The sequence below is a fragment of the Phyllopteryx taeniolatus genome, chromosome 12, assembly GCF_024500385.1.
Source record: "Phyllopteryx taeniolatus isolate TA_2022b chromosome 12, UOR_Ptae_1.2, whole genome shotgun sequence".
Lineage (NCBI taxonomy): Eukaryota > Metazoa > Chordata > Actinopteri > Syngnathiformes > Syngnathidae > Phyllopteryx > Phyllopteryx taeniolatus.
The window spans coordinates 25,159,758-25,177,023 of record NC_084513.1 but is presented as its reverse complement, the minus strand read 5'-3'; the positions used below and the strand labels follow the sequence as shown (position 1 = coordinate 25,177,023).

Sequence of the window (17,266 nt, the reverse complement as noted above, 5' to 3'; positions counted from 1 at the left end):
TTGAAATGGGCTTCAATGTATGGTTTTGGATGAATGAATGAAAGTTTAATAAAAGTTTAAATGGGGGGTCCGAACTTGACAAAGTGAAAGCCTCCACATTCCTTCCCCTGGTATATTTTTTTACACTGTTTTTACTTTGGTACTACCAGCTAATGGTAACCCAGGTGAGGTGAGTCTTTGGAGGTCTCGAGTTGTAGAACGATTAGTTGAGGTGACCTAGCACCTTGAAGCCGAGGTGATGAATCATATTTGCAGTGCGTTTGCAGGTTTGATGTGAGATTTGGAAGTGATAGACTCTGGCAAGTGTGTAGATTAGACAGAGACTGGTCACAGAAGATAGTGGCCAGCTGTGTCTGAGTGAGTGGGTTCTGTAAACATTCACTGGCCAGGGATGGAGGGGGCAGACCCTCAAGCTACTATACAACAACCCTATGAGGTGGTACAACATACGTGGGATCCGTAACAATAATCTATTAACTGAGATCTGATGTCCTTATAGGTTCTCAGATGTACTGTATATTATCACAGGCACACAGCATACAGCTATGCAATCAGTGCACTGTTTGAGATTTGTAGGGGGAAGCCAAATACATAACATAAGCAACAAGGGCTAACAAAATCAGTTCGTTTCACATCAGTTACATTTTATTATGTTACACAAGTGTGAAATGAGTTAACCAAATATTAAAACAATTTAAAAAAAAAGAACATTTAGGTATGATGTTCATGGTATGATTAATGACAAAGGAAAAAGGCATAATGAGGAGGGAAGGCACTGCAGAGGTGCCCCAACATTACAAATTGTCATAAAGTGTTAACAACTGTACAATATAAGAACAAAAAAACACTAACAAAATAAACAATAACAGTGAGACACTCTACCATAATAACTAGTGACGATCTCCACACAATAGGTCAGGTATGGCAGTAACAATATAATGTGTACAATGATTTCTTATTTACATCCTTGATTTTGTAGTGAATACTGATGGATTTTGACATTTTTCTTTTGACATTGTCAATGTGAGACTTCCAGCATAGTTTTGCATCAGTCAAGTCCACGTAATTTATATTTATACACTCGTTCTAATTCAATTGAATTTACCACGATTTTGACTTGGTGTTTGATTTGTATAGTGTCGAAAACTAACTTATTTTTCTCAAAAATTGAGTGATGACTTAATTGTTAATAGTTAAATAGTGGTTAATAGTTCACATCAAACCAGTTTTTAGTGTATTTACGTATTTTCCAGTCGTCAGAAGGTGTTTCGGTTTCAGCAGTAGAGAGTTGTGTCATCAGCAAATACAACACTTTTGAATAGTTTTGAGACACTGCAAATGTATCATTGATACATACAAAATGAATAGTTTAGAGCCTAGCAAAGAACCTTGGGGAACCCCATGAGTGATCTTAGATTGGTTTGATTCGACATTTTTAAATTGCACATAATGATATCTGTCTGTCATTTTATAAGAACACAAAGAAAAAAAATAAACATAAATTGAAATAGTTGCCGGTACACCAGTGTTGCCCAACCTTAACTAAGCCAAGGCACATAAATTAGAAAAAAATCTCATAGCACACCGTCAAACAAAAATGTCAAAAAAATTATGAATTTTTATGAATTTTATGAATCATCTCAATTTACGTACTCAGTGTGCAATATGGGCCCATTTGATTAAAAAGAAAGCTAATATACTCCGAGGACACCATGACTTGTTCTGTTGTATGAATAACAAAAGGTTTATTGTACCTTCTGACATCTAATGTAAAACCCCCAATTCCAATGAAGTTGGGACGTTGTGTTAAACGTAAATAAAAACAGAATACAATGATTTGCAAATCATGTTCAACCTATATTTAATTGAATACACTACATAGACAAGATATTTAATGTTCAAACTGATAAATTTTATTGTTTTTAGCAAATAATCATTAACTTAGAATTTTAAGGCTGCAACACATTCCAAAAAGCTGGGACAGGGTCCTGTTTACCACCGTGTTACATCACCTTTTCTTTTAACAACATTCAATCAACGTTTGGGAACTGAGGACACTAATTGTTGAAGCTTTGTAGGTGGAATTCTTTCCCATTCTTGCTCGATGTACAGCTTCCGCTGTTCAACAGTCCGGGGTCTCTGTTGTCGTATTTTACGCTTCATAATGTGCCACACATTTTCAATGGGAGACAGGTCTGGACTGCAGGCAGGCCAGTCTAGTACCCGCACCCTTTTACTACGAAGCCACACTGTTGTAACACGTGCAGAATGTGGCTTGGCATTGTCTTGCTGCAATAAGCAGGGGCGTCCATTAAAAGACGTTGCTTGGATGGCAGCATATGTTTCTCCAAAACCTGTTTGTACCTTTCAGCATTAATGGTGCCTGCACAGATGTGTAAGTTACCCATGCCATTGGCACTAACACAGGCCCATACCATCACAGATGCTGGCTTTTGAACTTTGTGTCTATAACAGTCCAAATGGTTCTTTTCCTCTTTGGCCCGGAGGACACGACATCCACAATTTCCAAAAACAATTTGAAATGTGGACTCGTCGGACCACAGAACACTTTTCCACTTTGCATCAATCCATCTTAGATGAGCTCGGGCCAAGAGAAGCCGGCGGCGTTTCTGGGTGTTATTGATAAATGGGTTTTGCTTTGCATAGTAGAGTTTCAAGTTGCACTTATGGATGTAGCGCCAAACTGTATTGGTTTTCTGAAGTGGTCCTGAGCCCATGTGGTGATATCCTTTACACATTGATGTCGTTTTTTGATCCAGTGCCACCTGAGGGATCAAAGGTTACCGGCATTCGATGTTGGTTTTGGGCCTTGCCGCTTACATGCAGTGATTTCTTCAGATTCTCTGAACCTTTTGATGATATTATGGACCGTAGATGATTCCTTGCAATTGTATGTTGAGGAAAGTTGTCCTTAAACTGTTGGACTATTTTCTCACGCACTTGTTCACAAAGAGGTGAACCTCAGCCCATCTTTGCTTGTGAATGACTGAGCAACTCAGGGAAGCTCCTTTTATTCCCAATCATGGCATCCGCATGTTCACCTGTGGGATGTTCCAAACAGGTGTGTATGAGCATTCCTCAACTTCCTCTTTTTTGTCACCTGTCCCAGCCTTTTATTTTGAAGGGTACGCACCGGAACTCAGGATTTTGGCATGAAAAGTAACTTCACAGGGCACCGGTGATTTTTTTATTTTAATTTTTTTCCTGAATGGATGGAACCAAATGTTATAAAATGTTGATTCCTTTCCTTACCCACCGATGAGGCAGAGGTTAGTGTTTGTGATACTGTGAGACGTTTATGTGAATTTTGCCCCAGTTAATTATGATGTAAAGTCGCGGCGGTGAAGTTTTAGCTCAATGTTCATCTTTTTTTTTTCTGTCATCGGCTATTACGTTGGTTTGAAGACTAAAATCAACGCTAAAAACCATCAGTGCAAAAGTGCAACCAATCGTTTACCTTGTTAGGTGTCTCAATGTTGCCATAGATGTATTTTATTGTTTCACTCACCCATTGAGAGTTGACTTCACTGAAGCTCCGAGCAGTGTGGGCTGGGGCTCGGAGCGGGACTCGGGAGGGAGCGCGTCAGTCAGTACACATTGTGAAAGCCTCCTTTCCACAATATAGTCTTATTCCAGACTGAGTGAGATTGGATAATTTCCTGCGCCACCTCGGATGATCTCTCACAACACACAAAGGTTAGGGTGCCACGGCACTCTGGTTGGGAATCACTGAGTTACAGAATATGCTGACATCTGTCGTCATAGATAGCACCAGAGGTGGGAGCAAGTCTCAATTTATAACCTTCAAGTCTCAAGAAAGTCACTGTGGGAAAAATTCAAGCAAGTCAAGTCGCCACTAAATTGCAAGCAAGTCGAGTCATTATTTGTTTAAGCAAGTCGGACATCGAGGCATACAATCTTGAACATATATTGGAGTGGTAATAAAATGTTTATTCACATATCACAACACTAAAAAAAAAAGTATTTACACCTCATAAAACTTAAATGAACAACAACTGAGATTATGATTGAGTGAATTTATTGCACATTCCGTAGTATGAAAATGATATTCACACGTAGCTACTCACAACTGGTACTATACTTACTCATTAAAGTGACCAGCACAAGGACCTGTTAGGACATGCTCAAAAGATTACACCATTTCCTATTTCGCTCTTTAGAATGAAAGTAGGCAGGCCGCACGCGGCATTGTGTGAGTGTGCGAGGTGCGTTTAGGGACACTGCATAAATTGCATGAAGGTTAGGTGATCCGATTCAGCAGACTTGTAACACACCTGGCGTCTTCTAGCGCCGACTGTTTTGCCATGCCCGCAAATGTCACCACACTTTTTTTTTTTTTTTTTTTTTTTTTAAATCTCCACAACTGACCTCTAGCAACACCACTTCACGAAAAGTTTGGATAATTAACATAAAATGTCCCACCCCTAATTACGTTACTTAGCTGTACTAAAACGTTCACAATCACATCATTTTTATTTTTAATGATCCCAAACCAGTGTATGAAACTTAATGTTTGACCAGCGAGCTAAACTGTTAAATTAGCTTACCTGTCTCTGGGAGTTTTGTAGTGACGGATGAAGTTCGACATCCTTTAACGCGGCAGTTGCAAAGCATGCATTTATTTTGTCTTATAATTCAAAGCTATTAACTCTTCCCAGGCAAAGAATATGTAATGTCTATTTCATAACGTGTAAATTCCAGACATGTTCATAAAAGGACTAATGAATTTCCACTCAAACCTTTGTGGAGACGGTTGAACTAATCCAGTTATCTTCTGTCCAATATCTTTCCATTGATTTAAAAAAAAAAAAAAAAAAAACTAACAAAACAAAAACGTATCATTTTACTTGCTCCTGGTGCTTTGAAAGGTCTATAGCCACTCTGTTAAAAGTGTATTCCTCTTGGATAGTAGTTGTTACATGCACTGCTGTAAGCCCTTAATCCCTGTGTCGCCATTACTCACCAATGTGCTGCCCTGGAGGAAGCAATGTCTTGCAAACTCAATCGACAGGATTCCCAATGTGTTTTGCAGCATGGAATGGATTAGCATATATATATATATCTTTGTAGTAATGGAAAGTACAACACGGATTTTTGTGCATGTGTTTTAGAAAGGCATTTTATTCCATCTAGAAGTTACTTTTCTGTGTTTGTCTCCTCGGATAACTTACGAAGAGCGAACTACAGAACAAATCCGAACAAATGTTTCTGTGTAGTTGGGAGTGTGTATGTGCATGCATATGAGAATTTGTTTATAGCCGTTGGCACTGGGCTGTATAGTTAGGAACCCGGCCAACTTTTTCTGCTGGAATTTCCTGTCTCAATTGAGCACCCCCACACCTAGTACTACGCTTCTGCTCTTCATGTCTCTCTTTCACTGTTTTCTTCTCTTTCTCTCCCTGCCTCTTGTTGTCTTTCTCTCACTGCCCCTTTCTTTTAAAGCACAAAGCTCCCCCCCCCCACCCCCACTTTTACTCCTGGCCTGGCCTCTGCGGGCATTGTTTTTATTGTCGAGTACTTCCTGAAATACATGAGCAGACTCTATATTTAACTTTAGAATCGTCCTGTTTCGCAGCTTTATTTGAACGCTCAAATGGGAATATGTAGGCATTGTCTTCAGTGGAAGATGAAAACGGTGCTTTGCTTTAGGTTGCAAATTGAAAAGCAGAATGTTGAACACAAGAGACAGAACTAAAACTGCATTATAAGGGTTAGAGGTCAAATCGAAGTTTGGTCTTTAAACTAATATGTAAAGGGATGGACATTAAATGACTAACATATTTCGTTCAGTGAAGTTTTTGATATACAAAGTATGAGGTAGTTTTGTACTAATCGAGATTCTCTTCCTGGTATCATATAATCTTAACCCCACAATTTCTCAGTTCCTTTTTTGGGTATTTGGATTTGTTTTATTTTTCATTCCTAACAAGAGCCTGGGTGTGAGCACCCTGCTGGTTCTCGCAAATGGATAGTAGAACGCAATGACTGCACGCACAAAGGTCTCCTACATTCCATCAGCATTTGTCACTAAGTCTTGCATCCTGAATTCCTTTATTTGCTCACGTTTTATTTACCTACTTGACTGCCTGATAATAGGATGTCTCATGGAAGTGACTCATAAACTATTGAGCGCCAAGCGCACACACAGCTTTATAAAGACAAAATAAGATCAGCTCTAATGTGTCCCAAACAAGAGAGGACTTCAAGTGGCTGTCTGTTGTCATGATGTAGACTCTCGTCCTACTCTCTCTACTAGAGATGTGACAGGCCATGCGGCGTCATTCACAGGGTCCAAACGTCTGGTCTCACTTGTGAAACCAAAGTCACACCCCTTTTTCCATGCTCACTCATTTATGGGGTACCTCTCTTGGCTTTGGACATGTGTTGACTCGGCATTGGCTGTCTGTCTCTCATACAAAAGGCTGGCTGGCAAAGATGTCAGTGGAATTGAGCGCAAAGACAAGTGCATGCTAGAAGGGTGGGGCGGACTGATAACTCATCTTTGAGGTTACGGTTTAGGGTTCGTTTAATAAAAGTAGGGTTGGGGGAAAAAAATAGAATAACTTGGCTAAGTCGGCTTCGAAACTAGGTCGACACAAAATTCCTGCCTTGAAGCTCCACTCAGAACAAAAAAAAAAGTTCAGACCGGAACCATGTTGCCGCCGGAACCCATTTGTTGCAGATGGACGCGGTGTTGGGCCAATGATAAACTTTGCCAAAAATGACAAAGGGCCATCTGTAAGTGATTTTTAAGACACTATTAGGTGTGCAATGTGCATAACATGATAAGTATGAGTGATCTAAATGGTAGCATTTAAAAAAAAACATTTCTTTACCTAAAATGGTCATCACCACTGCGCTAATGCTAATCGCAATTGCTAACCGTTAAGCATTTTGCTGTCTCAAATTCTGTACACCAAATTTATACCATACAGTCAGTTTCAACATATGCAGTGTAAGGATTGAAGTCCATCCCTCATATATGAGAATAAAATGCATTTTAGTAATAGTGGGGTGATTATTATTTGATTATACGATCAATAATCAATAGGAGGCGACTAATTTGGTCGAATATGCGCCCTAAACAAAACAGAGGATGCATCTGTACGGCCAGCCATTTGAGGAAGGAAAAAAAAACCTGAGACTTGAAAACAGACCCATTGTGGTGTCTTAAACCAATCAGAGATAGTGAAGGGCGGGGGACGGGAACCCTCCCCCTGACTGGCCGTGTCCGTGCCTCTGTGCGTAGCGCTCGCGCATGCTTTTGAAATGCATTTTGAAAATTTTCTGACAACGACCCAGTAACTGTACACTTTCAGAAAGTTGAGCTGCATAAGTGGAATTAGTTCCAAAGCCTTACACCACCAGAATATATATATATATCCATCAATCTTCTTTACCGCTTATCCTCACTATGGTCGCGGGTATATATATATATATATATATATATATATATATATATATATATATATATATATATAGATATATATAAAATAAATTTCTGAATGGTGCAGCAAAATAAAAAAACATAGCATGCACCTGGGCACCTCACCTGAGGAATGTCTCTTTCAAGCCCGGGTCCTCTACCAGAGGCCTGAGAGCTTGAGGGTTCTGTGCAGGATCTTAGTTGTTCCCAGTCTTGTGCTTTTCTGGACGGAGATGTCTGATGTTGTTCCTGGTATCTGCTGGAGCCATCCTCCCAGCTTGGGGTTGACTGCCCCCAGTGCCTCAATCACTACGGGCACTACTATTGCCTTCAACAGCCACATTTTCTCTAGTTCTTCCTTCAGTTCTTGGTATTTCTTGGTATTTCCTTGGTATTTTCTTTTTCTGGATGTTGCTATCACTCAGGATTGCAACATCTATCACGACGGCTGTCTTTTGATGTTTATCCACAACCACAATGTCAGGCTGGTTCGCCACCATTAGTTGATCAGTTTGGATCACAAAGTCCCACAGGATCATGGCCTGGTTGTTCTCAACCACCTTGAGTCGTGTCTACCATCTTGATTCTGGGACCTCCAGTCCATATTTGCTACAGATGTTCTGGTACACTAGTACTTTTACCTGGTTATGCCACTCCATGTATGCCTTGCCTGCCAGCATCTTACAACCTGCTTTGATGTGCTGCACTGTCTCTTGGGCTTTTTTGCACAACCTGCATCTGGGGTCCTGTCTGATGTGGTAGACCCCAACCTCTATTGATCTTGTGTTTAGGGCATGTTCTTGTGCTGCCATGATTATTGCCCCGTGCTCTCTTTCATTCCAGCCTTTTCCAGCAACTGGTATGTTTTCAGTCAATCAATTTGTCGGTGGGACATGGCATGTGGGGGCTTGTCTTTCCATGACAGCCCATCTGGCTCCTTCTCCTTACTGGGCTTCTGTTGCCTGAGGCATTCATTTAGTAGTTTGTCCCTGGGTGCCATCTTCTTGATGTATTATTGGAGACCTGTTGTTTCTTCCTGGATAGTTCCAGTGACGCTTGCTAGTCCTCGCCCCATCCGCTTTCCACTTTGTGTACAGCCGCAGGATGCTTGACATGAGGTGGAACTCTCCGTGCATTGTAAGGAGCTTTCTTGTCTTCGTCAGTGGCTTGCATCTCTTCCAGTGGCCAGGGTATTATGCCAGCGGGGTGTCTAATTACTGACAGGGCATAGATGTTAATGGCCTGGATTTTAATCTTGCTATTCAGATAACTATTCAGGATCTAACATTTAAAGCAACTGAACTCTAAACAAAGGCATGTCCTTCGCTGCAGCTGCAATGACAACGATTAATGAAGATCAGGTGTGTGTTGTTCTAATTAGGATTCCCATAAGCCTACAGACCATTTTATGGCAGGAAATGGAGTTCGTGCAGTGTTTGTCTCACGCATAAAAACACTTTCATTGTTGTGTAAAATCTGTGTTGGTATTATTAGATACGAAACGCCTTTAATTAACTGTAGCGCTTCAGGCACAAGGGACAGGCAGTTCAGAAGGTATCAATTACTTATGGGTTACAGGAACAGTAAAATGGTAGTTACAGCTCATGCTGTGGTGAAGGCACTACCCAGGATCTCTTGCTTACTATTAGCAATTGTCTTGTTGATGTTATTTAGTTTTTCCTCCTGCACTTATTGTTTTTTGCATGTTAACCTTTTCTGTTCTGTGTTCATTTACAGGTGTCCACCATATCTTCCCAACATTTCACACACCCATCCCAATCAACATGAGACACCACGAGGGACGATACCATTACGAACCCCACCCCCTGCACACCATGCATGGGTAAGTTTTCTTCAATTCCTTTCAGACTGCCCATTAAAGACTCCCTCTCACCAGCTTTATCCAGACTCGCTGCTCTGTGTGAAAGCTACTGATAGGGAATGGGGTGTTCAAGTTGACCCGCAAATTTTCAGGTTTCCGTATCAAAAGTGTAAAAGAGATTTGTGCAAGGGGATAGTGGGACCAGGGTGTGAAACGTAACACCAGAGACCAAAGACACCGTGGCCGACTGGTTAGCACATCAGCCTCACAGTTCTGAGGACCGGGGTTCAAATCCCGGCCCTCCCTATGTGGAGTTTACATGTTCTCCCCGTGCCTGTGTGGGTTTTCTCCGGGTACTCCGGTTTCCTCCCACATCCCAAGAACATGCCTGGTAGATTAATTGAAGACTCCAAATGTGCCTATAGGTGTGTGAATGTGAGTGTGAATGGCTGTTTGTTTATATGTGCCCTGCGATTGGCTGGCAACCAGTTCAGGGTGTACCCCACCTCTCGCCCGAAGATAGCTGGGACAGGCTCCAGCACGCCCGCGACCCTAGTGAGGGTAAGCGGTACAGAAAATGGATGGATGTAAATTTTTACATCACACTGGTTGCTGGTGCATTCACACCCGCATCAGAATGTCTGATTTTGAATTGTGGCCAAATCTATTATGTCAAAAAAATTGTCAAATTGTTACATTTTTCAGTAAATTTTCAGGATATGAGTCGCCCATCCAGGGCCGTAACCTTCTGAGGGGACAGGAGGGGCTCAAGCTGGAAGCTGGAGTTGACACGTCAAGCCCTCGTGGATAAAATTGTCATCTGCGCACGAGTCAATGAGGGCAGAGACTGGTGTATTGCGAACGGGACCAAGAATGCATGCGGGAACAGTTATACGGGAGGGAGAGCTTTGGGAGGTGTTGATTTGGCTCACCACAACGCTCTCAGGTCGTGATGAGCCCTGTTTTTTGGCTTGAGAGTGCAGGTGGCAATAAATTGACCAGGCTGTCCACAATAGATGCATAACCTCTGAATGAAGCGGCGCTGTCCTTCCTGAGGGTCTAACCGGGTCATGCCTAGTTGCATTGGCTCCTCTGATCCAGTGGGGATGAAGAGGAGGTGGCAGGTGGTTCAGTTTGCAGCGGAGTCGTGGGAGGCGCAGCCGTCGTGGGTGGAGTGAAACTGTGTCGTAGTTCTTCGCTTACGAGCTCTATCACAGTTGTCTAGTTTTATGGCTAATGAAATCAAATTCTTGAGGGAGGTGGGTTCGTCCCAGTTGCGTGCTCGTCTTTAAGTTGTTTGGATAACCCGTTAAAGAAAATTCCCCTTAGTGCTCCGTCGGAAATCCGGAAATCAATAGAGTAGGATGCTACAGAACTCGAACCTTGGGTGATAGCTAGGAAGCACAGAGTGGCTTTCCTGCCCTTAATTGGGTGATTGAAAACTTTCTTGAGTTCGGACATAAATGAGTCTAGTGAGGTGAGTACCGGGGAGGAAAAAAGTGCAGTGACCCATTTGGCAGCTCTGCCGCGCAGGAGGTTGATAATGTATCTGACCTTAGATCTGTCAGTTGGATAGCTTAGCGGTTGTAGGTCGAATACTGGAGTGCAGTTTAATAAGATGTGATTACATGAATCGAGGTCCCCCGGGTAAGGTTCGGGAGGAGGAACATGTGGCTCTTTGTACGGGAGGCAGAGGCTGCAGGCTAGAGAGGAATACTCATGGAAGGATTGCTGAGGTGGGTCTGGGAGGACAGGAGGGATACTTGTTGTGAAACGGCATTTAATGAGTCCATGATCTCGCGGAGGGCTTTGTCTTGTCTGCCGATGTGCGTCCCCTGATGGCCAAGCCCTTCCCTCAACGCTTCTGTAGTCGCTCGGTCCGCCATGCCTGAGTATTCTGTCACGATGGGAAGTCGGCTGTGAGTTGGATTGGATTAGAATTGTTTATTGCAGTTTGGCACTGGGTAAGCATATCCAAGGCGAGGTGGTGGGCCGTCAGGTACGAGGAGCGAGCAGGAAGAGGGAACGTGAGCAGGTGGTGTGGCTTGGCGGCGTGGCTGGAGCAGGCGGCGAGGCGGGAAAGGCAAGGAAGATACACTGGAGACGGGAGAGAACTAAATCGGGTGTATTACTCCGTAGGCGGGTCGTCGGATAATTACTTGCATACCACAGAAACCTGGAAGTATGAGCGTCGGCCAATGTCAATACTCAGGCGAAGGCTTGCTGTACTTGACAGGCATAAATGCAGGTAGTAATCAGTGCTGCTTGAAGACAGGTGCGCGGCACAGGTGATGCTGATTGCTGGGGAGAAAGAGGGGGAGAGGGAGAGACAAGGCGCAAGGCGCCACCCGAGCTCCAAAAGAGGAACTGCAGGGCATGGATCATGACATCAATATCATGAAATAAAAACTGGAATTCTGAACTTTTGTCTCATATTCATCTTTAGATCAAATGTCTTCAGTGTACAACAAAAACAAAGGAATTGACCTTGCCATTCCAATACTTTTGGAGGGGACTGTATATGTACCTGTATATGCATAATATGCAGTTTTACACTTGAGACTGTGAGTCCCTGGATTCGCATGTCTGGAAACAATCCATCCCAGCCCGGGAACAATGAGTCACCACAACTTATCATTACGGAGTACAGATTCAGTAATCTTCCGCTTTATGACGCTTGTTGCTTCGTGGTTACTGCTAAAGCGCACATTTTTATTTGTACCAAATGTTTGTATTATCCATTGCTCTTGCGCTCTCTGAATATACTGTATTAGGTATAGCAAATTTTTTAGGACGATATATTTTCCTAAGAACTATCACGATAAAGAATAGTATCGTTGATGTGCCAATGATATAATGATATTAGAGCATAATAATTTAAGTAATCCTTTTTAAGAACAATTAACTTCCAATGCTGAAGAACGTTGGCATTGTAATGTAGAACAATAAATATTGTTGCTAAGTTAAAAATATACATAAATCAGACTCAGGCTCTGTTTGCAAAAATTGCTCTTAAACAAATACTAAACATTTGGCAAATAAGTATAGATGCCATACATTTGAATAACACTTATTTCGTAGTCTTTATTTTTATACATATAGAGAGGTAGGACTGATGAGGGGTAGTTCTACAACGGTTGTCTGATCTAAATTGAATGGATACTTTATTTTCTGCTTTTATGTGCAATGACAACATAGTAGAAGTTAAGTCGCCCGAGGCCCCTCTGATGTTTTGAAAACAAGAGAAAGCTATGCAATTTACATTACTCATTTTGTTTCGCTAAATGTGACGCTTCTCAGACAGAAAAAACACCCAATTATCACCTTCATCCAGCTGCTCTTCCTCTGAGTGCCAAATACAACTATGGTGTGTCATTCTGGCAAAAAAAAAAAAAAAGTCTGTGTAAGGCACTTGGTCAAAGACTACACCAGCTGCTTTGAGGTTAATGGGTTCTAGTTCCTATCAGACATCAAAACAATATGTTGGCATGTAACATAATGAGGGCTCAAGGCGATTGTTTCCAAGTTGTCATCAAGCAAGATGACTGTGGTACCTGCTGTTTTGTTACCGACGTTGCTGCTGGGCCGAACATATACACAAGGGCGTAATGTACGAACTAACCATTCCAGCATTTCTCCTGATGCCAGATTTGCTATCCAACTTACTGTATCCATGAAAACTGTGCAGTTGTGAAACTCTTAAAAATGTGTTGCCTGATTAGTTTCATTGATAAAAAGAACTGTGTGTCATCTGCATCACAGTGGAAATTTACAGAACGTTAATACGACCTCATGTGAAAACTAAACATGACTGTGTCTTTGGCTTGAACATCTGCATCAAGAGTAGGGTTTTTTTTAAGATTTTTTTTTTTTTTATGGCAGCTACTTTAAATGACTGCAGTACGTAGCCCATCAAAAAAGATGTACTAGTAATGTTAAGTACATTTTCTGAGTCATTGCTGTCACATTATAGTGAAATTGCCAATAATGCTAACTGTACCAGAGATGTGCAGGTGAGTAACTGCACTACACTGATCAATTAAAAAAATAAAAAATCAAAAATCTGTGATGCCCTGAATCTGCAATAAGTGAACCACGAGAACGTTTGAGAACCCAACTGCAAATGCATGTTAAACTCCCCCAGTGTGATTATTTAATCTAAATCTAAATCTAAATCTAAATACTCGGCTTCATACCAATTATGAGAATTCAGTTATGAGCTCAAAATAAGGTCCAGGAGGGCGGTAAACAATAAGAAATAGTAACTACTGGATGAGCGCGATTAAGAACAAGATTTTCAAAAAAATGTAAAGTTAAGTTTTGATTTTAAATATGCCAACAAAGCTGTGTTAAAAATACTAAATTCCAACGCCTTCTCCTCCACTGCCTATGTATGCAAAGCGTTCACAAATAATGTTCCAGTGAGTAGAAGCAACCTCAGGAAGATCCTCTCATGTAATGACAAGGTATCGTTTGCCCAAGCACATTTATTCGGGCATCTTTAGTGCAAACCCACAAGCCAAGAAGGCTTGCAACCACGATGCTACAATGTTTGATCAGGTAGTCACCATCCAAACTCGAGGCCTCTCTGATCCAGAACCTCACCAGCATTGCAGTAGGTGAGAAAAATGATCTCCTGTTCATTCTACAGTTGACATTTCTGTTTTTTGGTCAGCAGTCACTGGGCAAATTGCAGCCCTGAAAAGCTGAAATATGTCCAAGGTTTTTGTGTTTAAGGGCTGTGGCCTAAAGCAACGTAGTACCCAAACAGATGTGGTCCCTCTCAGTAGGTAATCAGCCTACTCAGGGCCAGTCTCACCACACTGAATTCAATTCAGTGTGCAGATGAAACATTTGGCTAATGTATTTTTCCCACCTCGTTGTTATGGGCTGGTTAACATGTAAAGGGTTCAAGATGTCATGTTTTTGCATGGTGGCTCCAGGCCCGACTAACTGTCATAGTTGACTGTGTGTTTGAATTTGGCTGTGTCTATGAATTATGACCAGGAATGTGCTGATGAATCAGTCAAAAGACTGCAATGCTGTAAGTTAGTGAACTGAAATATTCTCAGTTACCTAGTGTCAAACGGTTTTCCCCTGAGATAGAGAAGACAAATTATTGTGGATGTTGTGGCTGTGTTTTATATCATATGGAAAACTATTTGAACTGGACAACATGGTTCAAGTGACGGAATTCATATTTTCTCTTCGAATGAGAGATGTGTGTGTAGTATAGAAAATGTGTTTGTCATTGAATGAGTCTTTGTTTACTTTCAATTATTTGCCTGAATCATTTTTTTTTCTTAGTAAGATGCAACGATCTAATTGCTCCCTGTCAGCAGTGTCATGCAAACTGTTGTGCTCTTACTCGTTATTTATAAGCTCAACAAGCTGTGCCACGTCCAAATGGATTTTTACTCACAGCAGTTTTAACAATGGAACAACTGAGCATGGGATTATACGGACGTCAGAGACAAACAGCAATTATCATGTTGAGCGCAAACAGGATTACTCTCTCTCTCTTGCTCAATTTCCTCCCATCCTCTGTGGTTCAAACAATTTAGATTTTTAAAGACAAGTGTATGCCCATTCTAAAGTTCAATATTTTTTTTTCCCCCCGCCTGAGTGAGCAGCCACCCATTGTGTTGAGGTATCGCGGAGGTTTCTATAAATGGCAGCTGCTGATTAAGGGACTTTTGCTGTTCAAGGACTCTGAGGTCCTCAAACAGCTTCCCATTCAACATCTGGGATTGAAGCTTCTGGAATTTACACAGACTTCAAGTAACATCTTGTCAGAAAGGGTGGCTCAACAAGGCTTCAATAATGGTTCCTACCAGACAAGACTATTATTTGAAGCCTCCCAACAGGCAGTTGTAAATGTATCCTTATTATCAAAACCTTCTACCCACTTTTTGTCCTATGAGTGAAGTTTGTGTGCGCCAACATATGGGCTTACTATCATGCAAGAAGCACAGTTGAATATATGCTGTTTGGTTCTTCTAAAGGTCATCAGTAAAATATCATGATTGGTAGACCTCATAGTCCTGTAGACGTCATTGAATGGGATTGTTCATAGACATAAATGTCACCATAAAAAGCTATACAGTACCTTGTTTAAAATACAATAATAGGAAACGGGAAAGTCAATGAGATTATTTTAAACATTGCATTAAAAGAGAGCTAGTTCCACTTAAGCAAGGACCTTGAGTGAAACAACCAAACTTTAGTCTGAGGAGGCAATGTCAAACTTTCTGTATGCAGGTTTGATTTGGACCAAAGGAAGTGTGTTTTTGTAAATGTGGTGAATGTTTCTTCTCACTTCTCCCCTCTCGTTCAAGACAGAAAGCTCTTTATGGTTGTTTGTAGTGGAAGAGTGGGCCCGATGGCAGAAAGTTGGCTTTAGACAAGGCCGGCAGTCTGCAGATGCTTACTGGAAATGGAACAAGAGCCAAAGCTCTTGGTTGGTTGGCCCAGCCTGAAGTGGGGTGGGATTTGTTGGGTGCGAGCTGGCGTCTGTACAGGGATGGTTTTAATGAGAGACTGAGCAGGGCAGCTGATGAGTGGAGGGATGTCCTATCGGAAAAGGGGTTGCTTGCTTGGCCCACCGTCGCCATCCATACTGTATGTACGAGCTGGATCAACTGCATTTTTTATGTCACGGACTGAAGTTATATAATGTGTCAATGATAAGAACATCAACCTTGATTTAACATTAATCTCATTTTGCATTCAACAACATGTAATCACCGTTTCACAGGACTCAAAAACACAATACTCACAATTACTTTCCTCAGTCCAAACATCAACTTTATGTCCTATTGATTTATTTATTTGTTAATTCAGAATTTCACACATCTTCTATGATATTTCTTTGGATATTATATTTTGTCGTTGATACGTTTAAATTCAAAAAATTTTAAAAAAGGAACAAAATAGGTAGACTAGGGATAACTGATCCCTCTGATTGTTTGTTAGCTATGATTTCTCGGCCATGCGCACTAAAATGCGGAAGATAATGTTGTAGGCATGATACTGATTGGCCAGTTGAGTCTTTCTTTAAGTCAATTGGCACTATACTTGCTTTGAAAGACTTGATACCGCCAAAATAGGCAGACCTGCATGACTAAAATATCCGAAGAGAGAGCACCGGTGATGGGCACGGCAGTTCTTTTGAGTGTTCTGAATCATTCGAATTAGTATTATTCATTAAAAAGATTTGTTCACCGAATTGTTCAGTTGTTTTTCACAAGCTCAAATTCATTTAATGATCCATCCCTGAGGTTCACGTTCACTCAACTCATTCACCGAAGGACTACGCGTTGTTGTTGTCATGTATTGTTAACTCGGAAAGGTGGGGAGATTATAAAAAAAAAAAGAAAAAAAGAAAAACTTCGGCTAAATGATCACCTACCTATCTATCTCTCTCTCAGCAAGCTTTCGAACACCCGGCTTCGGTTGTGAGTCGTGAACACGCGTGCAAGCGAGCTCAGCTACCGACCATCCTTCCGCGGTCCCTGACGATCCAGTGAAGCTCTCGCCAGCCGGCGGGACTTTTCTGCATTCCTCCGTGGTGGACAGCGTCGCTGACACCAGCCCCCGCCAACCGGGCTTCCTGCTCACTCGCCTTACTGTTATTGTCATCTGATTAGTGGAAAGCGGCTTTGAGTGTCTTGAGAAGCGCTATAGAAGTTTAATTTGTTGTTATTATTAATATTATGGAATAAAAAGCTTTACTAATTAGAGACACAGAGGGAGGGAATTAGAGACACAGAGGGAATGATATGTATGTGTATTATTAATTGGTTTATTTATTTTAAATATGTGTGCTTGTTTTCATGTGGCCGGCACGGTGGGCGACTGGTCAGCACATCTGCCTCACAGTTCTGGGGACCGGGGTTCAAATCTCAGCCCCGCCTGTGTGGAGTTTGCTTGTTCTCCCCGTGCCTGCGTGGGTTTTCTCCGGGCACTCCGGTTTC

General features: G+C 41.7%; 1 protein-coding gene across 1 annotated transcript in view; it reads left to right on the top strand.

The window, feature by feature from the left end:
• The window catches only part of gli2a (GLI family zinc finger 2a), a 92,433-nt gene that overhangs the window by 41,953 nt on the left and 33,214 nt on the right, over positions 1-17,266 (top strand). Inside the window, exon 3 of the mRNA XM_061792714.1 lies at positions 9,206-9,311. Within this exon, the coding sequence (XP_061648698.1) occupies positions 9,206-9,311 (106 nt within the window). The remainder of the gene's footprint in view (positions 1-9,205; positions 9,312-17,266) is intronic.